The 25,800-nt window shown below is 40.7% G+C and overlaps 1 protein-coding gene across 2 annotated transcripts in view; it reads left to right on the forward strand.

The window, feature by feature from the left end:
* sez6b (seizure related 6 homolog b) overlaps positions 1 to 25,800 on the forward strand; it is a 919,909-nt gene that overhangs the window by 731,256 nt on the left and 162,853 nt on the right. For both annotated transcript variants that reach the window (XM_073053431.1, XM_073053432.1), the window contains exons 5-7: positions 2,345 to 2,530; positions 19,431 to 19,599; positions 20,518 to 20,684. In XM_073053431.1, the coding sequence (XP_072909532.1) occupies positions 2,345 to 2,530; positions 19,431 to 19,599; positions 20,518 to 20,684 (522 nt within the window). The remainder of the gene's footprint in view (positions 1 to 2,344; positions 2,531 to 19,430; positions 19,600 to 20,517; positions 20,685 to 25,800) is intronic.

The following is a 25,800-nucleotide window of genomic DNA, read 5'->3' on the forward strand; positions in this document are numbered from 1 at the left end:
TTGTATGAGGAGCAATTGAACTTTCTGGAATTTAGAAGATTAAGGGGTGATGTCATTGAAACCAATTGAATGTTGAAAGGCCTAGATCATATATGTCAAACTCAAGGCCCGTGGGCCAAATCCGGCCCGCGGTGGAATTATCTTTGGCCCGCGAGATAATATCTAATTACTATTAAAGCTGGCCCCAGTAATCGAAGCGCCTATGGCGTATGATATGGCTAATGCTGAGTTTATTCAGGTACCAGGTTTTCAGGGTTTTTAGTGTTTATTCGGCAGTCTTGCTCGGCAGTCTTCTTCATAAGAAACGGAATTTGTAAAGTGAAACACTTTGTAGTTATAGCAGAGACTTAGACACATGAGAGCAGGCAACGGAGGCAACGAAAGCTGCGTTCGCACGCGTCCGACTGATCCGGCCCGCATGAAGTTGCATTTTGCTCAATCCGGCCCGTGACCTAAAATGAGTTTGACACCCCTGGCCTAGATAGAGCAGACATGAAGAGGATAGTTGGAGAGTCTAGGACCAGAGGGCACAGCCTTAGAATAGTGGGACTCCATTTAGAACAGAGAAGAGAATTAAATTCTTAGCCAAAGGGTAGTGAATCTGCAGAGTTCATTGCCACTGGTGGCTGACAGAAGTGGAGTGAAAGATCCCAATGGCTTGTTGTTGGGGCTGGACTATAAGAGTACCTGTGGTGAAGTCTTGGTGCAAGTATCAAGGCATTGATGAAACCACAGCCAATATATTATTTCCATCTTTGTTTCCACCCTGAAAGAATGTGTTGATCCGTTGAGACACAGGTTGACTCCCGGGCGAGTAAGTTGAAAAGAATGGTCAGTCTAATTGGAGTTCGGAAGGATTAAAAACAATCACACTGAGCTTTACAAGATTCAGTGAAGGACTGGCAAGGTAATTAAGAGAAGCTACTTCTTTTGCCCTAATTATCTGTAACCAAGGACAAAGAGAAAGTTCCTCTCACAGATAGATGTTAATCTTTAAAATTTTCCTGTCCACTGAGCTCTTGATGTTCTGGTATTGAGAGTATATTCAAGGCTGTGGTGGGTAGATTTTTGATCACCAATGAAATTGAGAGACATGGCAATTAGGAAGGAAATTAAATGAAGTGCAGGATTAGCCAAGATGTTCTTGTGGACATACTCAGTAAATTCATAATAGAATAATAACCATAACAGAATCAATGGGAGACCGCATTAACTTGTGTGTTCAATCAAGACAAGAAATTGTGCAAATACAAAAAGAAAGAAAGAAAAATAATAAATAAATAAGCAATGAATATCAAAAACATTAGATAAAGAGTCCATGGAAGTGAGTCCAAAGGTTGTGGGTACATTTCAATGATGAGGTTCTTACTGAATGATGGAGATAACCCGAGAAGTCATAGGGTTTCTACTCTCTCGAGATCCTCATCAACAGTCCACCAGGCCAAAGGCCAGCATGAGGTTTTAGTTCTCATTCTAATGACCTTCTAAGTTAATAAATCCCATTCAAGGTGAAGTAGTACTAGGTAAGGGGATGATCATTTTGAGTTTGTGTGCATGATAGTTGTTGATATCGGATCAGGGTTCTTCTGACATTGTGTGTGGAGGATCTGTCATAATGAGAAGATGGTAGCTACCAAAGGAGAGAGGTGTGGAAAAGGATATTATTGTCAAGGGAAAGAAAGTGCATTGGAGTGGTTCATTTCCAGAAATAACTGTGTGTCTGGTTATTTTCAGTCAGTTGGAGTAGTTATTCAAGTTATCACGTGCAAGGTCGTTGCTGCTGCAGAACATGGTGCAAGTTCTGCAGAATTTCTTTCTGAAGTGTAATGGAGGAAAATACTTTGCATAGTCAAAACCCATGGATTTAGAGAAAATTTGCAGCTCCACAAAAAGGGATATCCCCCCAAAAAAGAAATTTTCCACAGCTGGTGGCAAGATTGGAGATCTTTCCAGTAGCACCTTGTACTTCCAAGAAGTTGTCTGCATGGCTGCATTGACAGATGGCCAGGGATCCTCTGATTCAGTTAAGGAGAGTGATTCACTGGTAATAAAATAAAGAAAACAAGAATTTGAGTTGAAATGTAATCGCCTTCGCATAATAATTAGAGTTGCACTTCTCCCCTAAAATAATCCAGATATGAATAGATTTGCACTTCTGCTGCTTATATATATAACTTTCACTTCATTTGATTTTATTTATCTTTCCTCTTCAAGTGGAAAGGCAAACAATGGCCAGTGATCTCAGAATGTCTTCCTAATTTTTTATTAAAGCATTGGTAGTGCTGACTTTATTTTCTAATGATTTTCACTGTGCTTTCTTTTTGTGCCTCTTGTCTTTCTGTAGCTTACCTGCTGAGCTGTGGATTTCCCCAGAAACCTTCTTCCGGTGACGTGTCCGTCACCAGCCTCCATCCTGGCGGAGTGGCACACTTCTACTGCAATTCTGGATACCGCCTGCAAGGCTTAGCTTCCCTCACCTGCGTTAATGGCAGCAAGCCTCACTGGAGTGACGCGGAGCCCCAGTGCCTCGGTAAGGACTATGAGAGGCACGGTTCACTAGCCACAGCCGTACGGGCTCTACAAAGACAAGGTTGCCTGTGTTTAGAGTTTACTGCTTACCAATGCGTAGAATTTTTCCGCAGCCCCCTACCTCCCCACCTCCAAAAGTTAGGTCAGCAATTTGCACAAGCATTTTAGGTGGAACCACAAACTCATCGTAGCATCATTCCACCCATCAGTTTATGCTGATTGTCTGCACAGAGGATTTACAAGAATGCTGTACAATACCCAGAAAATGCTGAAGGAGCTCAGCAAGTCAGCCAACATCTATGAATCCATTGTGTTTATGAGAATGCTCTCAGGCCATGAGTTACAGGAGTAAGTTGGGCAAGCTAGGACTTTATTCCTCGGAGCGTAGTGGCCGAGGAGTGACCTTTGAGAGTAGTATGGGATCATGAGGGGTGAATACACACATTCTTTTTTCCCAGGAAAAGGGAATTAAAAACTAAAGGGTATAGGTTTAAGGTGAGCGATAAAGATTTAAAAGGAACCCAAGGGGGCAATTTCTTCACAAAGAGGGTGGTGCATATATGGAATGTGCTACTGAAGGAAGTGGTTGAGGCAGATACAATGCAACATTTAAAAGACAGATGGACATGGATACAAAGGTTTAGAGGGATTATGAGCCAATACAGACCAGCTTACATGGATAAAGTTAGGCCCAAGGCCTTTTTCCATGCTGTATTATTTTATGACTCAGGTCAATCTAGTCAGTTCTATTACCTCCACGGTCCTGCAAAATCTTTCTCCATCACTTATCTATCGAGTCCCTGTTGAAATCAACAACCGTATTTGCTTCCGCCACACTTTCAAGCAGTGAATTCTGGAGCATTGATATTCCCAGTGTGAAAACGTTGTTCATAGACATAGAAATCTACAGCACATTACAGGCTTTTCAGCCCACAAGGTTGGACCAACCATGCAACCTACTCTAGAAACTGCCTTGAATTACCCTACCACATAGCCCTCTATTTTTCTAAGCTCCATGTACCTATCTAAGAGTCTCTTAAAAGACCCTATTGTATTCGCCTCCACCACCGTCACCGGCAGCCCATTCCACACACCCACCACTCTCTGTGTGAAAAACTTACCCCGCCATCCCCTTGGTACCTATTTCCACACACCTTAAAACTATGCCCCCTTGTGTTAGTCATTTCAGCCCTGGAAAAAGCCTCTGGCTATCCACACGATCAATGCCTCTGATCATCTTATACACCTCTATCAGGTCACCTCTTGTTCTCTGTCGCTCCATGGAGAAAAGACTAAGTTCACTCAACCTATTCTCATAAGGCACACTCCCCAGTCCAGGCAACATCCTTGTAAATCTCCCCTGCACTCTTTCTACAGTTTCCACATCCTTCCTGTAGTGAGGCGACCAGAACTGAGCACAGAACTCCATGTGGGGCAATGACTGTTCTTTGTTTTTTTGCCAGTCTTTGTTACTTGGTCCTTAATCCACCTGCCTCTGGAGACAATTGCCCTTTATCCACTTTCCTGACAGTCTTGGTCAATTTGAGCACATTTGAATGCTGGTGTTAAATTCTGTTTAGTAATTCTCCTGTGAAACAATCTCAAACATATTAAGGTTGCATGTAACTCCATGCTGTTGTCATTACACATACCCATATAGTTTTTGCATTATAAATAAATAGTAAAGCCTGAATAGTAAGTGGAGGTAAATTGTCAAGGAATTGCAAATCCATAACTTTTCTAATCAATTACTGTATATTCAACTGCTTGAAATTTGATTGTTCTTTTATTCACAGTTTAAATCATATGTGCTTCAATAGCTCTGCCTTTCTTGCATTTCTTTTTTAAGTCAACCAGTCAATGTTATTTTAATACATTCCCTTTGCTTGCCATCCATGTCTTGAGTTCGAACTGATTTTTCATAATTCTTGTCGTTCCTTTCCGCGCCCTGCGGCACATTGGGTGGCAGACGTGCCTTTTCTTGAGTACGTTTGTCTGTTTTATTTTTACGAGGCCGAGTTGCTAGCTCAATTCTTAACCCAGCACGGATGGAGGGCATGCAAGGAACCGGCCGGATTCAAACCCGCGTCCACTCTCCTCAAAGTCTGGTGCGGATGCCACCCGCCGGCTTTGTCGTAATTCTTAGTGTGTAAATTTTCCGTATGAAATTGCCTGTTACATCACTGTTGCCAAGAGCAACCAAATCAGCTCCCCACCCCGCTCCTCCTCCCCTCTATTTCTTCCTTTGCTCTCTGCTCCAATTAAGGTTTCATTCCCCCCCCCCCCCCCCCCACAAGCCTTGCTGTGAAACTCCACAGAGCAGCGAGTGAGAAGCCTGTGCTCTTTTCTCCGGGATTTGAGTGAACAGAGCGTGGATAGATCTGTCTGTTCTAAGCATTCTTGATGCTAATCATTGCATCTGTGGGCACACAGTTTGACATAAATGAACAACATCACCCGGAAGGCTATAATCCTGGCTGAGAGTGGAATGAAACACACTGCAGCTGTAGCAGGTGCTCTTCTGACGTTTGAGTTGGCGTATTAGTGAAGCAGATTTGTGAGAGCTTTATAGTGCTTCTTACCCTGGAGTATCTTATGCTATCAATGAGGACATAACGAAAAAAAAGCATCAGTGAAAATAAAGTATTTATATGTAACTTGAAAGTGCAGAAAAATGATAGACAAAAATAGGTCTCATGAAAACAACACCACAATGAATATTTGAAGTGGAGGCAGATATTCTCTTCAAAGAGCCTTTGGAGAATATGAACTGACATCCTAACCCTGAGATACCGGACCCACAGCACTGCAGTTGGCTTTTAACTACACTCTGTAGTTTCCCAGCGGGCCGTTCAGTTGTACCAGCATATCACAGCAAAACACAATGACCTAGATTTTTCCTGAGAAGTGCCAGCATTTCAAAGTTCAAAGTTCAAAATAAATTTATTGTCAAAGTATGTATATGTCACCAGATATTACACTGAGATCCATTTTATTCCAGGCATTCACGGCAGAACAAAGAAATACGACGGAATCAATGAAAAACTACACAAAAAACCAAGATTGAAAACAGCCTCCAAATAGAAAAATAGATAAATACTGAGTTGAATGAAGTTGAGTGAGGTTAACCATGCTGGTTCGGGAATCTGATGGTTGATGGTTTCTGAAGCTGGTGGTGTGGGACCTAAGGCTCCTCTACCCCCTTCCCAATGACAGCAGTGATTAGAGCAGCCTGAATGGTGAGGTCCTTGAAGGTGGATGCTGCTTTTCTGCGGTAGCACTCCTTGTAGATGTGATCATTGAAGGGGAGGGATTTTCCTGTGATGGTCATCTTTTCCATTCTTGGGGATTGGTGTTTCCAGACCAGGCCGTGATGCAACCAGTCAGGATACTCTCCACTGGGCATCTATAGAAGTTTGTCAGTGTTTTAGATGACATGCCGAATGCGCTGATGTGCTGGAAGATCCCAGCACATTGCGCTACCTGCCTGCCCCTCCCGATGTAACGTTAGGAGGCTGACAGTGCTCACTTGGGGTTTTTGCACCTTCGCTTTCGAACTCCTTGTGGAATCTGGAGGTAGGCCTCACTAAGAAATTTCTCCACTGCCCTTGTTCCAGAGTAGATCTGGTCCAGGACCAGTGACTCCCCTCACTCCATGTGAGAGGAACGACTTCCAGTGATCCAGATATGCAAGAGAACATTTTGTTTGCAATTTTTTTTTGAATTTACTGTTTTTTTTAATTGCTTTAACCCTTTGAATGGCCATCATGTCAGAGAGATTCCTGATATGATATGCACCAAGCAATTAGCCATGGATTAGTCAAATGTCAAAGATGACAAGACTTTATCTACCCATTCATGTGAAGCAGTTAAGCCTGAAGGATTGTATATCACCCAGAACTTCACCACTGAGAACTAGTCTTCTCACTGCTACCATCAGGAAAGAGAGTCAGGAGCATTAAGCCCCATACCACCAGGTTCAACAACAGTTACTACACTCCAACCATCAGGCTCCTGAGCCAGTGTGGACATCTTTGCTCACTGCAACACGGAACTACCCACTGAACACTTGAACTGCTCTCACTGAAATCTGCGGTCTGTAATTTCCCTTTAAGTAACATACCTTTAAACCATCTTAATGAACTGTGATTTCACAGTTTTCTGCAGGACTCAGTGGTCTTTACTCTCAAGCATGCAGGTATGGCACCTTTAAGCTAACAAAAGTACATCACCATGGCCAAAAGAGAGGGAGAAGGGAGGACTCTAAGTCAGGATAAAGCACTGGGGTATGAAATTGCCTCTACCCAGTATCTTATTAGCAATATTATGTATTTATTTAAATCTTACATCTGTCCCACAACGTCAGGGGGTAAAAATCTTTGTGCTATGATTCCATCGTTATGTATAGACATGTGAATTTATAAATCTGGTACTAAGAAGTTGTCCCATAGCCTGTTGGTCCTGGCTTTAATACCGCGGTATCATTTGCCAGATGGAAGCAGCTGACACAGTTTATGTTCGGGGTGACTGGTGCCCCCGATGACTCTGCAGAACAAGATTGAGGACCTAAGGGCAAAATTGCTGTATTGGAGGGAAATGGGGAATTGCTGCGTTCTGTGTTTCACAGAGATATAGTTCACTCTGGACACACCGGATAGGCTGACAAGAAATCCCCGCCCAATTATCATCAACATAACACCTGCAGCACCAGGGGTCCCAACAAACTCAACCACTGCCATAATACGATTAGGAATGCCAACCGTTGCATGCCTCTGACCGCATTGCAGAAGTATGATCACTTGGCTGTACTTATCCTACCTGCATACAGGCAGAGGTTAAAGAGCAAGCTCCCGAAACAAAAACTACAAAGAGGTAGTCGCGGGAGCAGGGGAGCAGCGTTGAGTTGGTTGACTGGGCCACATTCAAGGATTCATAAGGGGATCTGAACGAATACCACCACGGTTGTCATGGACTATATAAATAGTCATAGACTAGTGCGTTCACACAAGATCGTTTAGAGTCTTTCCCAACTAGAAGCTCTGGATTAACCACAAGATCTGCAATCGGGTAGGGCCAGTTCACTGGCACTCAGACCAAGCAAAATACAAGTAGGCCAGGTACGACCTCCAGAAAGCCAACTCACATGTAAAATGGCAATTCCAGACCAAACTTTGATCACTGAAGGATGCCCGGCAGCTGTAGCAGGGCTTGGTTTCACTACAGAGTGAAACCAAGCAACGTAGTGACAAAAAGGTTTCACACCCAGATGAGCTCAATGCTTTTTATGCTCATTTTGACCGTCAAAATATGGAAGCACCTTCATTAACTTCTATAGACCCTGATGACGCTATGTTTTCAATCTCTGAGGCAGGCATGGCAGCTTCCTTGTGGAGGGTGAATGTACGGAAGGCATCCAGCCCAGACAGGTACCTTACCAAGTCCAAAAGACCTGTGTTGATTAACTGTTTGGAGTGCCCAGCGATACATCTTTAACCTCTCACTTCGGCAGTTTGAGATACCTACGTACCTACTTCAAACAGACATTAATTATGTTGCATAGTGGTTAGTGTGACACTATTACAGCTCAGGGCATCCAGAGTCTGGAGTTCAATTCCAGTGCCATTCTGCGAGGAGTCTCTGTACACCCTCCTATTGGAATGTGTGGGTTTTCTCCTGGTCCTCCAGTTTTACCTGGAGGATGTTGCTGCTGACCGTAACACTTGGCGACAGCTGTGTAGGGATGGGGTTTGTATACTGGAGATGGAAAGAACAACCAGTAGACAGCAGAAGAGAGCCAGGAGAAATGAAGCCATGGTTACCATCACTACCACCACCACTACCACATATAAATGTGCCACCTGCAATAGAACTTATAGGCCCAGGATAGGACTGTATAGTCAGCAAAGATCTCACCGTTAAAGGAGTGGACGTCATCATCGGATTCCAATGGACAACTGAAGACAGAGTTTCCTCCCATAGTCCAAAGGCATACTGAACAAGTTAATTAGTCATTGTAAATTGTCCCGTGATTAGAATAGGACTAATTGGGTTTGTCAGTGGTTCCTGAGGCAGCATGGCTTGAAGGGGCGGATAGGCCTACTCCATGCTGTATTGTTAAATAAATCAAATAAAAAACTACCAGTGTCTAAGAGGAACGCGTTAACCTGCCTCAATGATGATCATCTAGTAGCACTTACATCCACAGCAATGAAGTGTTTTAAGAGCCTGGTGATGAAATATAACAACTCCTGCCTGAGAAGCGAATTGAATCCGTTCCAATTTGCCTGCCGTCACAACAGATCAACAGCAGGTACCACTTTATTGGCTCTTCACTCAACCTCAGAGCATCTGGACAGTGAAGGTGCATACTTCAAGACTGACTGAAGCTCAGCATTCAATACTATCATTGCTCAAAACTAATAAATGGGCTTCAAAACCTAGGCCTTGTGCAACTTGATCCTCAGTTTCCTCACTTGCAGACCTCAGGCATTTCACATTGGCAACAATATCTCCTCCACAATCTCCATCAACACAGGCTGTGTGCTTAGCCCCCTGCTCTACATGTGTTACCCTTATGACTTTGAGGCTAGGAACAGCTTCAATGCCATATTAGTGTTTGCTGATGATAGCACTGTTGTTGACCAAATCAAAGGTGATGATGAATTAGCATATAGAAGGAAGATTGACACTCTGGCTGTTGGGTGCCACAACAGCAACCTTTATTGAATGTCAGCAAGACCAAGGAGCTCATTATTGACTTTGGGATGAGGAAACCAGAGGTCCATGAGCCAGTCTCATGTGGAGATCAGATGTAGAGAGGGTCACCAACTTTAAGTTCCTTGGTGGGATCATTGCGAAGGTCTATTTTGTCTTCAGCACATGTGCCATTCTGAAGGAAACACAATAGTGCCTCTACTTTCTTAGAAGTTTGCAAAGATTCAGCATGCCAACAAAACCTTTGACAAACTTCTCTAGATGGGTGGTGGACATTATATTGAGTGGTTGCATCACAGCATGGTATGGAAGCAGCAATAGCCTTGAACGGAAAAGCCTACAAAAAGTAATGGACAGAGCCCAGCCCATCATGGGTAAAGCACTCCCCATCATTGAGCACATCTACACCAAGCACTGTCGCCAGAAAGCAACATCTGTCATCAAGAACATCCAGGTTGCGCTCTCTTTTCGCTGCTTGCATCAGGAAGAAAGTACAGGAGCCTTGGGACTCACACCACCAGGTTCAGGAACAGTTACTACCCCTCAACCATCAGGATCTTGAACCAGAGGGGATAACTTCACTCAACTTCATTTGCCCCATCATTGAAATGTTCCCACAACCAATGGGCTCACTTTCAAAGACTCTACACCTCATTTCCTCTATATTTGTTGCTTATTTGTTAATTACTTTTTTTTACTCATTTTGCATTTGCACAGTTTGTTGGGTTTTGTTCATTGGTTGTTGTCCATCCTATGGGGACAGACTTTCAATGATTCTTTTATTTTTATTGTATTTACTGTGAATACCCGCAAGAAAGTATGGTGGCACGTATGTAATTTACTTTGAAGTTTGAACTTAAGACAGCAGAAAGAAAGTTCTCATCTGGATATTACATACAAAAAAAATGTAGGCATAACAAGCAGATAAACGGTGAACAGGAGAGGCTTGGTGCTGTCAGAAAATTCTGGTCTATTGACAATAAAAGCATTATAGAACATAGAACACTACAGCACAGTGCCTTTTGGCCCACGATGTAGTGCTGACATTTTGACCTACTCCAAAATCAACCTAACCCTTCTCTTCCATCAAACTAACTAACTAGAACTTGCCACCTGTGACTACCATGACCACAGGACTGAAACCATTCACAAAGACGTCTTTCCTGACGGGAGAAAGCTGCTATCAATGGTATCCATGGTGTAAGAGTGAGCCTGATGAAAATAGGTTGGGAGCAGATGCTTGCAGGTAGAATGAGAGCTGACAAATAGGCGTCTTTTAAAAGAGAGCAAGAGTGTGAAGTCAGGGCCAGCAGGTTCTGGAAAGTGTGAAAGACAAAGATGGCAAGATTAGGGAACCTTGGATGACAAAGGAAATTGAAGCTTTTATTAGGGAATAAAAAGGAAATGTTTGGCAAGGGTAAGCACTAGGATTGGGTGGGGGAGGGTCCTTTGAAGAACATAGCGTTTACCGCAAATAACTTAGGAGGACAAACTGGGGCCAAGATTAAAGTAAGTACTGTTACATAACCTCGTAACCAGGTAACTTACCAGCAAAGATAGCGGGATCAGCTGAGTCGGATGCTACTATTTTCAAACGTTTTATTCAAAAAGGGGCACAAACGTATGGTTAAAACAAAACATTCAGATCATATACATCGTCAAAACTCAATCTAAAACACCAGTGTAATAATAATCAATCAGAAATAAGCTCTATAGTTGTCTAGGGGATAATACTGAGTCCAATTGAAATATAAAGAGTCACTCAGAAGTTTGCAGGCTTTTCCCTTTTGGGAACCGCTGGGGTTTCACGTTGTGGAGAGAGAGAGATGGTTGAGAAAGGATAAACACTTGCCCGTTGTCTTTACAGAGCAAATCCTTGGAATCAGGGGAGCAGGCTTCCCCGTTGTTAGATAAAAGCGGTCTTCTGATGGTTCCAGCCACAGATTCAAAAGTCGGAATCTAACGCACGTGGCTTCCTTCAAAATGGCTTCCCACTCCCACGGGAATCGGTATCGTGCTTCCTTGGTGTCTCCTTGGTGCGTCTGAGGGTTGTCCCCCCCTCAGACCCTCCTTTATACTTCTTCACGGGATCGCAGGTGTCAATCAGGTTGCAGGTGATGCGATCTCTCTCTCAACCAGCCCACTTTGCCCAAGGGCTTTTCACGTGGTCTTCATGAGACAATAGTCAATATCGCCTTTATTCTGCTTCTCGGGAGAACGTGGCCTTCCGCATGTCTCTCTCTCTCTCTCTCTCCCATTTCCTGTGTCTATTCAGCACGTCTCTCCCCCTCTTGGGTCAGTTGACCCCCCTCTTGACTAGGACTCTTGCGATTCTCACAAAGGAGGGGGCCAAGGGCATAACAGTACCAAAACCTTCCATAAGGATATCAGAAGCAAGAAGTTAGCCAGGGAAACCGTTAAGTCAGCCTGCAATTACTTTGTATGGAATATCCAAGTGAGAACTTTCTTTCAGCTGTTCTTGTTCTCAGTGGTGAAACTTTGGCTATACATGGTGAAAACTGCTTCACATAAAGGGATATATAAAGCCCTGCCAATGTTGATATTCAATTATAACATGGCCACTTGTTTGGTTGACGTAATATTAGAAATGTTTTTGACATCATGGGCATTCAGAGAAGTGGACATTTGTGGACCTAAGAATGAATCCATATGTGGAACTAAGCTGATGTGGGTAAGGTCCTGAATAAATACTTCTGTTCTGTATTCACCAAGGAAATGGATGTAGAAGATGGTAGGTTCAGGGAAGAGTACTTGGATAATTTGGAGCAGTTCAGTGTTAAAAAGCTGGAGGTGTTTGATGTTATGCAATGCATGTAGGGAAATATTGTCTCTCTGATTTGATTCAGTGAAGACTGATGAAGCCTGGAAGGTAGATATTATCTATATGAAGTTTAGTAAATCATTTGACGTGACCAGGTTCAGTTAAGGAACATTGAATCCAAAGCAATGTGGCTAATTGGATACAAGATTGGATTGGTGATAAGATACAAAGGGTAGCGTGGAAGGATGCTTTTCTGATTCGAAGTCAGTGGCCAGTAATGTTCTGCAGAGAACAGTACTGGGACCTTTGCTGCCTGTGATATATGTACCAACTTGGATGTTGAGCGTATGAGGCATGATTATGCAGGCAACATGAAAATTGGTGTAGGTGGTGTGCACGACAAAGAGAGCTGTCTAAGGCTACGCTCAAATATTGATCAGATGGAAAGTTGGGTGGAGAGTTGACAGATGGGATTTAGTTCTGACAAGTGCAAATATGAAGCATTTGACAAAGTTAAGTAAGGAAGAATATATAGAGTAAATAGGATGCTGAGGAATATTGAGGCACCTTTGGGGTCAAGTCCATAGTTCTCTAAAAGTGACTTATAAGGTAGATAGAGTGGTGAAGAAAGCTTGTGGCATGCTTGTCTTCATTGATCCAGCTCAGAATTTGAAAGATCAGAATTTATATTTCAACTGCATAAAACACAGGTTAGCCCACACTTGGAATGTTGTGTGCATTTCTGGTCACCATACTATGGGAAAATGTGATTGCTTTGCAGAGAACTCAGAGGTTTACCAGGGTGTGGCCAGGACTGGAGAACTGGATATTTGGAAGAGAAAGGATATTCTGGAGTTGGCTTCCCTGCAGTAAAGGATGCTAAGAGGTTATGAAGCAGATGAGTATAACATGGACAGTGTAGAGATTCAGAAACTTCTTCCCGTATGGAGGTACCAAAAAGAAGAGCACGGATGTTTAAGATGAGAGGAAGGAGTTTTAAAGATACAGTCATTATGTTTCAGGTACCTTTAGTCAGGCACTTAAATAGGCAAGGCATAGAAGGTTATGGACATTGTGGACAAACGAGCTTAGTGTAAACTTGGACAAAGATCAACACGGGTGTGATGGTTCAAAGGCATGTTTCTATACTGTAAAAACCTATAACTCCAAAGGAATTTAGTGAATAGCATTAAGTGCTGAGTTTGCCACTAATATTCATAACTGGTGTGAGTTAAATAAAAGTATATACTGTATCAACATCAATATATTTTAATTATTTCCATAACTTGGCTTCACAGAAGTCATATGAGTTGACATAAAAGTACAAGAGTATTTGTTTGAATAAGTTCAGTCGTGCAGTCGTTATGTCTGTGAACTGACAGCTGGATTATTGACCAGAGGGAAGTTTGAATTTCTCTGTGGCAAATGGAGAATTTAAATTCAAATAATTAAATAAATCTGGAATATTTCTTTAAAAAAGCTGGTCTTGGTAACCACGAAATGACTGGATTGTCATGGAAAACTGGTCCATTAATACCCTGCAAGGAAGGAAATCTGCAGTCCTTGCACAATCTGCCTTCTATACCACCAGCATATCTGAGCCTTCTCCATTCGTGTGCAATTAGAGGAGCTTAATAAATACCAGTATGGAAAACAATGTTAACACTTCATGCATAAATGAAAAGGACAAATAAATCTTCAGTATGTGTATTTTGTTTTACTGCCTTCACTTAATCTTGTCAAAAGCAAAAGTGAATAGACACTAGGCATTTGATTGGTTTTATCCCCTAGGGAGTACCCATGCTGACTCCTTTTAATTCAGGTCTATGGAGCATCATCACCCTAATTACACTTAGCAGAAAAATTCAGAAGACAGTAGGATGCAGCAAGAGGTGAATAATTTGATCAATAAAAATTACAATTCTGATTTTCCCCAGCTAAGTTGTTCACTTCCGGATTCATTATCTGACATGTAGATGAATAATACAAGTTCAGTTTTACTAGGCAGACAAGTGGGAAAAGCTAGCAAAATAAAAAAGCACCTTAGGTGTCTTTCACTTACTTGAAGTAAGTTATTGTAGTTAAGCTCAAAGACTCTTGGCTGTATGTCAGTGATAACTTACAGTAACATAGATGAAACATCATTACACAACTTGGTCAAGCTGCAAGAGTTTTTTTTTTGCCAGCCCAGCTGACTTTTCAAGATTAAAGCTGCAGTTTTTCTTTGAAATGAACATATTGCAATAACATTCCTTTGTGGAATGTTGGTGTCATCTGCTGTGTGGTGTTATACAACACAAATCAAATGCAAAGTAAGGCTGCAGTTGTGCAGAATCATGAGCAAGTGATGCCGTTCCATGCACATATTCCCTCTGGTATTGTCCATTTTACTGACAGTCTTCTGCTGTGATTTATATCCACTAGGGAACTCACTGGAGTTCAGGGTTTGTGAACTTGATTTGAATTCTGCAATGTTGTATGTAGAGCCCAATTTGCAGTGATCAGAAGGGTCCTTTTACATCTTTGAATTAAGCTATGTTAAAACGAGAGCCCAGTGATGTCACTCTCCACTGGAATCTGGTTCGCTCTTCCACCTCCATTGACCTATCCCAAGACACTTGCAACTTCAGCAAACGCAACATGTGGTGTGGTCACGTTTACTGTATATTGGAGAAATATAATTCAAAGTAGATTTATTATTATATTACATACATGTCACCATATACACCCCTGGGATTCGTCTTCTTGTGGGCATACTCAGTAAATCCAAGAACTACAATAGAATCAATGAAAGCAGTGTGCAAAAGACAAACTGCAAATACAAAAAAGAAATATTAATAATAAATAAATAAGCAATACATATTGAGAACATGAGATGAAGAGTTCTTAAAAGTGAGTCCATAGGTTGTGGGAACAGCTCACTAATGGGATAAATGAAGTTGAGTGAAGTTATCCCCTCTGGTTCAAGAGTCTGATGGTTGAGGGGTAATAACTGTTCATGAACCTGGTGATGTGAGTCTTGAGGTTCCTGTACCTTCTTCCTGATGGCAGGAATGAGAAGAGAACTCGACCTGAGTGCTTGTGGCCCTGATGATGGATGTTGCTTTCCTGCGACAACGCTCTGTGTAGCTGTGCTCAATGATGGGGAGGGCTTTACCCGTGATGGACTGGGCCGTATTCATTACTTTTTGTAGGATTTTCCGTTCAAGGGCATTGGTGTTTTCTTACCAGGCTGAGCTGCCATCAGTCAATATACTCTCCACCTCACATCCTTGAAGTTTGTCAAAGTTTTAGATGTCATGCTTAACTGTGGATTAGTTTGCAGAGTACTTGCATTCAGTCCACTAGAATAACCCATGCTTCCAGTAATTCTCTGCCCCACTTCCACTTGTACCTCTCTGTCTTTGGTTTCTAATTCTAATGAGGTGAACATAGTCTTATCTTGGACTTATCCAGGGCTTGGTTCTGATTTCAGCCATTTCAGACAAACAGCATTTCATCTTTCGTAAGTGGTTTTGATGTAAAGTCGTCCCCCTGTAGTTTCAACTCACTTGTTGTCTGTCCACAGATCCCACCTCATCTACCGGATATTTGCAGCATTCTCTTTTATTTCAGATTTCATGCATCTTCTGCAGCTGTCCCAAATCAATTAGTTCCTTCTCTTAGTCAGCTCTGAAACCAACAGTATCACCTAGAAAAACTTGGTCTCCATTTTATTCCCTTGTGCTCCGTGCCTTTTCCCTCTCTGCAGTATGTCCTTGTTTTCTCAGTTTTCCAGTTACGATGAAGGTCATTGAATCTGAAATATTAACTCTTCTGCTGTCCACAGATTCTGCTTGACCTGCATTTTCAGTTTTAATTTCAGATCTCCAACTTCAACAGTATTTTTGCTTTTCCAAAATATTTGCTTCTGTCCTAACTGCAATTTGAGTTTGAATCATGGATTCAAAGTGCATTTATTATCCATGTATGTATGCAGTGCGCAACGCTGAGATTCGTCTTCCCTTCAGACAGCCACGAAACAAAGAAAACCATGGAACTTCTTCAGAGAGAAATGTCAATCCACCACTCCCCCACATACAAAAAGGACAAATCATACAAACTGCAGCAAAATAAACGAGCAAAAAACAAAGCACGGAAGCAGGTGCTTCAACTCTGCTCATCCATGCCAACCACAGTACCCACCAACCTAGTGCCATTTGCCCATGTTTGGCCCATATTTCTCTAAGCCCCTCCAAACCCATCCTCTCCTTCCTTGAAGCTATCATGGTTATGGCATCTCTGAGATTGCCTTGGCACACATTTTTGTCTTCCCACCTGTTGGAGATGAAGTTGTGTGTCCTTACCATATACTTTAGCAGGGACTTCATCTGGTCAAGAGGTTCTGCTGTTTTAAATGCTTTGAAATCTCTTTCTCAGTTGGGCTAAGGATGTGCCTGCTGTGGGTAGGGTGCTGAGGGATGGTGTAGAAAACGTTCACATTAAAGGTATCAGATGTTGGAAGTGCTCTTCCCATCCAATACTACCTCGATGCGAGGCAAAGACTTGAACAGCTGAAGGAAACAAACATCAGAGCTGAATGTCATGGCAGATGAAAGCAAGGCCGCCAATGATGTAATAATTAAATTCAAAACTGATCAGAGGCCAGGATTAGATGAACATAATCAGTAGATGAGATGGTTTAGATTAGACAGATGAGCAGATAAGTAGATTAGAAGAAATTTCAATCGAACTGGCCCAGATGTCATGCTGCTACATTAGAACAAGAAATGCATTGTGCATTGACATGATTTATTACTTGGTTATACAGAACAGATCAACAGCAAATTGCATTTAAATAACATCTTTATAGGAAAACACATCAGAAAGCTTTATAAAGAGGAAATATTGACTGCAGATTTTAACATAATGCGCTGGGGAAGGGGTACAGTTATGGGTGTGATGCAGCGATGCTCTTCGGGAGAATGTAAGGGGATTAATTTTAAAGCTACACACGATAGATTTCCACAACAGAAGGGGGGAATGTGAAGACAAAGGCAGGTAAGGTGATGACAAAGGAGAAAAGCAATCATAATATTGGAACAGTGATTTGCACACTCAGTAAAAGTGTGCATACCTCTAGGGCTTGAAGTTATTTAAACCCTGCAATCTCAAGCTTTGTGCTCAGCTAATGTTTGCAAGTGGCGGACTTTAAACATGAGTTGCATTTGATTAACTAGTGAAGGGCATTCAATACTGAATGTTGATCTATATAGTATAAAAGGATATCCTGTGGTGTTTTGCTAAAGTAGCATTGGGAAGACATCTGGGTAAAGATTCCAAGAATGAATCATGTACACTCCATGATTGAAAAATAAGACTAAGTCTGTGAAATGCCCTCAGTCAAAATGAATGAATACAGCCCAGACAATCACAGGAAAAGTCCTCCCCATCTTCACAGAGCACAGAAAGCAGCGTCCATCATCAGGGGTCCCCACCACCCAGACCATGCTCTCTTCTCACTGCTCCTATCAGCAAGGAGGTACTGGAACGTGTCTGTAGACTTACAGTTAGGCATTAATTGGACTTCACCAAGGAATGCAAAGAAGCATTGCTCAATTGTGGAATGAAATCCAATAGGGTGCTGTTCCAGAGCCTTTGGAATTGAGGGCAACCTTCTTTTCAGTGCTGGTGTATTTTCTGCCCCTTGTTTAAGAGTGGACAACATCAGAATTTTCTTTGTTAATTTAGTGTGGGCCATGACATTTGTAATCATTCAGAATAACATGGGATTCACCTCTTCAAGCCAGCACTGCAATACCAGGCTCTGATGAAGAATCTCCAGCTGGAACATTCACCCTGTTTCTCTTCCCACAGATGTGGCATAAGCTGTTGAGTATTTTCTGTTTCAGTCTATTATTAATCCTTACCTAAGATCATGTGATCATTAAATTGAAATAGCACAGGAGGAGAAGGCCAGGCAGTCCATTAAAACCATGCTGGCCTCTAGCACAGCAAATCAATCTGTTTTATCATCTAATCTTCGCTCAGAGACATAAATAACTGAAAGTATTGACTACAGGAGTTGGAATGTTATGTTGAAGTTGTATGAGATGTTGGTGAGGCCTAATTTGGAGTATTGTGTGCAGTCTATTCCTGCCTACAAGAAAGATATGAATAAGATTGAAAGAGTGCAGAGAAAATTGACAAGGATGTTTCCAGGGCTTGAGGACCGGAGTTATAGGGAAAAGGTAAATAGGTTAGGATTTTATTCCCTGCAGCATAGGAAAATGAGGGGAGATTTGATAGAGATGGATAAAATTATAAGGGTGATAGATAGGGTAAATGCAAGCAAGCTTTTTTCCACTGTGGTTAGGTGAGCCTCAAACAAGAGATCATGGGTTAAGGGTGAAAGGTGAACTGTTTAAGGGGGACATCTTGGGAACCTCCTCACTCAGACGATGCCTAGAGTGTAGAATAAGCTATCAGTGTAAATGGTGGTTTCGGATTCAATTTGAACATTTAAAAGACATTTGGATAAATACATGGATGGGAGGGGTATGAAGGGCTATGGTCCAGTTACAAGTCAATGGGAATAGCCAAATTAATAGTTTGGCATGGACTAGGTGAGTCAAAGGGCCTGTTCCTGTCTGTACTCTAGTGTTCTATGATTCTATGACCTGCAAGTTTTGTTCCTTCAAGTTCATATCTAATTCTCTCTTGAAAGCCTTAATTGTTCCCATTCCCTAACAGGCAATAAACTTGCGATATCTTGGCATTTAACTTTACAGAGCATCGTTTAGACAAAAAAATCTCATCTATTTTGGCATACGTGCATCCATTTGTAGCATCCTCAGCCTGATATCAGGATGTAGTGAGCTCCAGTTCCATTCCAGAGACTGCAACACAAGCAGCTCGCCCAGCTTCAGTAATGAGGAAGCACGCCGTTGTTAACGGTGGAAGCTTTTGTATAGGACAAAAAACCAAGCCTTTCTCAGGTCCTTCTGAAAGATCCCAGAGCAGACTTATGAACAAGGGTGGGAGCAGTATTTTATTAACCCCTCATTCAACATGGCATGTTGCTGTTTCTGGGAATTTGCTGTGCAGGAACTGCTGTAAAGTCCTTTGAAATGTTTCAAGGATGCAAACAGAACCATGGGAATGTGTGTTTCTTCTCTTTTTGAATGGTAATCTGATCAAACATAAGAAGATATTAGAACTTCTTCCGAAATATTAAACAATATTAAAAGGGCCATGCTGATTTCACGTCCATACCACCAGCCCTTACCACAGCCCAGTAAAGGTATGCTGATGTTCTATTACGAACAGGACACAGAAGTATTTCATATGCATTTAAATTGGGATTCATACTGGTTTATGCTAAGACTTGGGGCCCAAATTAAACCTGGAACCTTCCTCTTTCCAGCTACCTGTGGTGGATTGATTAGAAACGCAACTGTAGGCCGCATCATCTCGCCCAACTTTCCGGGTAACTACAGCAACAATTTAACATGTTACTGGCTTATCGAGGCTCCTGAAGGACAGAAGCTCCACCTACACTTTGAGAAGGTTGCATTGGCTGAAGATGATGACAGGTAAGTTCTGCAGTAATTTCATGCCTCTAAGTCAATGAGACTCGGCTGTGCAAACAAATAACTCTCCTGAACTATAATGAGCTAGGAGTCCTGCTTGTGAGTCACAAATGGAGAATGAATTAGCCTTCATGATGTAGCAGGAAAAATGGCCATTAAGATCTCAGGTGGTGATGATGTATGTAAAGGTATATTTTAAAGAAGACTGTGGGCTTTGAAATCTCAAATTATTGATAGAAAAGAATCTTATATTCTGTAAAATGAATATGAAATTATCAATTCCATTAAGGAAAATAAATGAGATACCAACCAAGTTTCTGGTTTAATATGGTCCCAGTCATAGCAATTGTCCAAAAATCAGATATTGATATCTCCTTCAGGTAACCAAATTCCCCCACCACCCCAGTTCCCTACTCTGACCTTCTACCTCTTCTCACCTGCCTATTACTTCCTTCTGGGTCCCCTCCTCCTTCTCCAACCAGATTCCTTCTTCTCCACCCCTTGACCTTTCCCACCCGCCTGGCTTCACCTATCACTTTCCAGCTAGCCTCCTTCCCCTCCCTCCTCGTTTTATTCTAGCACCTTCCTCCTTCCTTCTCAGTGCTGAAGAAGGGTTTCTGGCAACATTTTGGGCCATGACTTGCTTCCAGACTTCTCTGTCCTGACGAAGGGTCTTGGCCTGAAACGGCAATTGTTTATTCATTTTCATAGATGTTGTCTGACTTGCTGAGTTCCTCCAACCTTTTGTGTGCGCTGCTTTGGATTTATAGCATCTGCAGATTTTCTCATGTTTATGATATATTATTTAACGTTTATTACCACAGAACTAGGTAATATATTAATGCAATGTGCCATGAACAATGTCATGAATATTTGTCCAAAGTGCTGTGTTTACTTAAAGAATTATTTTCTGTTGCCCAGACTTATTATTAGGAATGGGAACAATATTGATGCTCCAACGGTTTATGATTCCTATGAAGTGGAATATCTGCCAATTGAAGGTATTGTCAGTGAATCTGAACACTTCTTCATTGAACTGACTACAGACAGCTCTGGTACATCTACTGGACTGGCTTTAAGATATGAAGGTAATGGTTCAGACCTTAAACGGCTATTAGCTTGTTATTGTCACATGTACTGAGATACAGTGAAAAAAGCTTCATTTTGCATGCCATCCATACTTTATTTTCCTACATTCCAAAATGCTAGACCTACTATTAAAAACAGAGGGATTTGTGGGGAAAATGGTGTGAGAAGAAAATGTTGTACCCAATACATTCAGTTAAACAAATATGAGATAATTAACCTTGGCCTGTAAAGGTCAATGGTAAATGGTAATAGTAAAAATCTAGAAATAACTGAAGATGAAAAGAAACTTTGGTTATATTAAACAGAAAATTTTAAAAAAATTTAAAAACAGAATGATATTGAATTTTTGGTCATAGAGCAGGTTAAAAGGTCAGCAGAATATCATGTGGCTGAAGGGCCTGTTCTGTGCTGTACTGTTCTATGTAATATTTGTTAATGTCTTTAACCAGTCCTTATTTCAATTACAATTTCTCTTCTCTCAACCTCCAAGGAATCCATATTTACTTTAAGTCTTCTTCATTCTACAGAATTTCTTTCAATCTGACTTTGTATTCTTTGCTAGGTTATTCTCTCTTTTTATCATATTTCTGGTCATCCTTTTAAAAAAAATTGTCCTAAACCTTAGCCTTCCTATTCTACTGCATCATGTTATAAGGCACTTCTTGTAGCATGAAATTATATTTGTTTAGGAAGCAAAGAATGGAATATTTTTTCAGAAAAAGCTTTTATTTCTCAATGTTATTGAACTTTGTTGCATATTTTTTAAATCTAATTAATTAATTGCGATTTTCAATCCACCCTACCAGGTCATCTCTTATATCTTTGTAATTTACTTTGATCAAGTTTAAGACTCTAATCTTTGTTGATCTTGATCATGTTACAATCACTATTCTTTAGAGGATTTGTTTTTTTTGCAATGACTAATTAAACCTGTCTCAGTGCCCAAGATCAGTCTCTAAAATCCACACTTTCAGGAATCTTAAATGCACTCTGTGATGTTTCTCAGAACCACACTTGCCATCTTGGTTTGTCCAGTCTACCTGAAAATTAAAATTCCTTTCATTTATTAAATAACCTTTCATATTGTCTCTGATCATTTCCCGATTAACAGCCTGTCTAATAGTGAAGCTGTTACTATAACATTCTCAAGTGTTATGCCCCTTATTTCATATCTCAGACATGTTGCCTCTACTTCATGATTCTCTGAACCAAGAAGATTTCTGAGTGCTGCTATAAATCGTCCTTTTTTATTAAGGCTGTCATCTTCTATCCTACACCACCCTAACTCCCAGTTCCTTTTTCATGCTTCATGTCTTTTCAAAATGCCATCTATCCTGGAGAGTATCCTGCCTCCCGTGAATGCATCTCTGTAATAACCATGAATTCAAACACATACATCATCATTTGTGGCACTGATTTGTCCACCATTTTATACGTGCTTCTTACTTTAAGACAAAGTGCCTCTAATTTTGACCCTTTTCCATTTCCCTTGGACCACTTTTGCTGATAAACTGTTCTGTTGTCACTAGCACAATCACTTTTTACTTCTTACTACTTAGATCTTTAATTTTTCAAATCAGTTCATCCTCCTTCTCCTTGAATTCCCTCCCAAATGCTCTTATTTTGCACTATTTATATTTTTGTATTTCTTATCAGGATCAGAATTAGGTTTATTATCACCGGCATGTGATGTGAAATTTGTAGTTTATAGCATTTTTATATATTGCTGCCACAAAGCAAAAAAAAAATTCACAGCAACAAATGACAGTAATATTAAATCTGATTCTGATCAATTTTAGTTTAAAGCTTTTTCTAAATCCTTTTTTGTTTCACTAAGGCACTAGTTTTGGTCTGTTTTTAGTCGTGCCTCTTCCTCACTATGAGTGCAAGTGAAATCTTTATTTCCCAAACCACTTTTTGAATCACACATTTCACTCTCTGATCTGTGCCACTTGTGTATTTTGGTAACAACCTGGAGACAATTAGTTTTAAAATTCCAATTTTTAATTTGGTCTTTAGACCACAAACTCTCAAAGCAAGGATCTCAACCTGATGCTCCCACCCCTACCCCCAAGTTCTTCTCCAGCTCCAATGAGTGTTTCACACCCTTTCATACCAGGCAGGAGGTCAAAGGGGAATGCATTATAATGGTAGGGAGTGCAATGAGGGTTTACTAGAATGATGGCTATATTCCAAAGGTGAATTACAAGGATAGATTGCATAGAGGTCTAGGGAATTAGAAGGATAAAGGATGATTTTGATTGGGATTATAGCTGATTGTTGACTTCAGGAAGGGTGAGATGAAGGAACACATACCAATCCTCATAGAGGGATCAGAAGTGGAGAGAGTGAGCAGTTTCAAGTTCCTGGGTGTCAAGATCTCTAAGGATCTAACCTGGTCACGACCTATCAATGCAGTTATAAAGTAGGCAAGTCAGCGGCTATACTTCATTAGGAGTTGGAAGAGATTTTGTATGCCAACAAATACACTCAAAGACTTCTAGGAGAGCATTCTGACAGGCTGCATCACTGTCTAGTATGGGGAGACTACTGCACAGGACCGAAAGAAGCTGTAGCAGGTTGTAAATTTAGTCGGCTCCATCTTGGGTACCAGCCTACAAAGTATCCAGGATATCTTCAAGCAGCATCGTCCATTATTAAGGACCCCCAGCACCCAGTGCATGCCCTTTTCTCACTGTTACCATCAGGTAGGAGGTACAGAAACCTGAAGGCACACACTCAGTGACTCAGGAACAGCTTCTTCCCCTCTGCCATCCAATTGTTAAATTAACATTTAACCCTTGGACACTACCTCACTTTTTTAATATATATTTCTGGAGAGTTTTTGCACGATTTTTAATCTATTCAATATACTGTAATTGATTTACTTATTATTATTTAATTTTTGTTTTTTTCTTCTATATTATGTATTGCATTGAACTGCTGTTGCTAAATTAACAAATTTCATGTCACATGCCAGTGAGAATAAACCTGATTCTGATTCTGATATTAAATGGAATGGGTAGGACTGATAGATTGAATATCAATATAAATTCAAAAAAAAGTAAATTTATTGTCAAAGTACGTGTATGTCAGCATATACTGCCTTGACATTACATTTCTTGCAGGCATTTACAGGAAAATAAAGGTATACAATAGATTTTATGAAAAACTATATATAACTTCTATCGGATAATTTTATCAGTTGGAAAGACTCACATTAGGGAGAAGTTTGGTTTCAAAATTAGATCAAAGCTTGAGGAAACTCTCTTTAATTCAAGGAGTGGTGAAAAGTGAAAACGATTTCCACAAAGAGGAAAAAGGTGTTAGGTTAATTGTTAATTGATCTCTTGATAGATTTGTTTCAAGGAATGAGGGGAAAAAGAGCTGATCACAGACCAGCCATGACCCCATTAAATGCGCATTGCTTAATTGGTTCTGTTCATTTTAGTTCCTGTGATCCTATTGTGAGGAAAAAGTTCAAAGTCAACTTTGTAATCGAAGTACATACATGTTGCCAAACACTACCCTGAGATTCATTTTCTTGCAGACACTATAGAACAAAGAAACACAAGGACTGATAAACAGCCAATGTGCAAAAGGCGAGGAACTGTGCAAATACGAAAAAGAAACAAATAATAAATTAATAAATAAATAATACTGAGGACATGAACTGTAGAGTCAATAGGTTGTGTTCAGTGTTGAGGTGAGTAAAGTCATCCACATTTATTCAGAGGCTTTTTTTTCTTTTACGAAAAAAAAACAAGATTTACAGAGTGCAACACATAGATACATCTCAACATAACTTGTGTACATTCATATATTGTGATAAAATTGATCATAATGTTATAGCATAACACATAAAGGTATACCACTCTGTAATCAAAAATTTAAAGATAGGTCATACATCATTAAAAAAAAATTTATATAAAAAAGTCAACCCCCTACCAACTACCAAAGAAAAAAGCTGATGGATGATAATGGATAAATTAGAAAAGAAAACATATTCGCTTAAGAAAAGAAGATAAAAATATACATAAAAGTCTGTGCACTGTTAAACTTTATAAATTGGAAAAGTAATTTAGGAAAGGTCCCCAGATATCATAAAAAGATTGTTTCGAATTTAAGACTGAGCAGCGGATCTTTTCAAAATTTAAATAAGACATAATATCACGTAGCCATTCAGAGGCCTGAAGGTTCAAGGATAACTGTTCCTGATCCTGTGGCATGGAACCTAAGGCTCCTGTACTTCCTTCCTGATGGTAGCAGCGAGAAGTAAACACAACCTGGATGATGGAGGTCCATGATGCTGGATGCTGCTTTCTTGTGGCAGCGCTCTTTGCAGGTGTGCTCAATGCTGCACAAAGTTTGGTTTACAGAAATAATCATGAACATTATGAGTCTTGATTCAAAGAAGAGACTTAAAGAATTTTAATTTTGGAAGATGTGCAAAACTATGATCCCTAAAAGGTACATTTTACCATAAGGCTTTAAGAATTCTCATGTAATCTTCAGACAAACCCTTCCCAATTTGATTTGAGCTGAATGGCACTATCTGTAAATTAGTGCTGCAAAATGCTGAGAATAAGTGTGAGCTGAACTCCAAGCTCACCCAGCGTTCCAGATATCATTCAACAGCGTCATTTTTGAGCCTTTGCCAGCTCAATTTCTTTGGGTCACTTCAGCAGAAATGCATTTATTCACCTGCTGCAAAAAAGTAATTGGAATGTTTTTAAATCATTTCCAGTTGCTGGCATGAAGTTCAGAGTCTGAACCTTGGGTCGGTAACAAAATAATCCATTAAAAAATTTTTCACTGGCTTTCCCACGGGCCTGAACCTCCCGCAGCCTTTTCCAGAATTAAAGTGGTTATGTTGTCATTTCATTTTATATAAGCTGATGTGGGTTCAGGCTGCAGAAAGGAAAATAAAAAGTTTTTTATGTGGATCTGGATATAAAAACTTGTTGAAGTTGTACAAGATGCTGTTGAGGCCTGATTTGGAGTATTCTGTGCCATTTCGGTTGCCTACCTACAGGGAAGATGTCAGTAAGACTGCAAGGGTGCAGAGAAAGTTTACAAGGATGTTGCCAGGACTTGAGGCACAGAACAGGCCCT

This window comes from Hemitrygon akajei, chromosome 8 (genome assembly GCF_048418815.1).
Source record: "Hemitrygon akajei chromosome 8, sHemAka1.3, whole genome shotgun sequence".
In the NCBI taxonomy this organism is placed as follows: Eukaryota; Metazoa; Chordata; class Chondrichthyes; order Myliobatiformes; family Dasyatidae; genus Hemitrygon; species Hemitrygon akajei.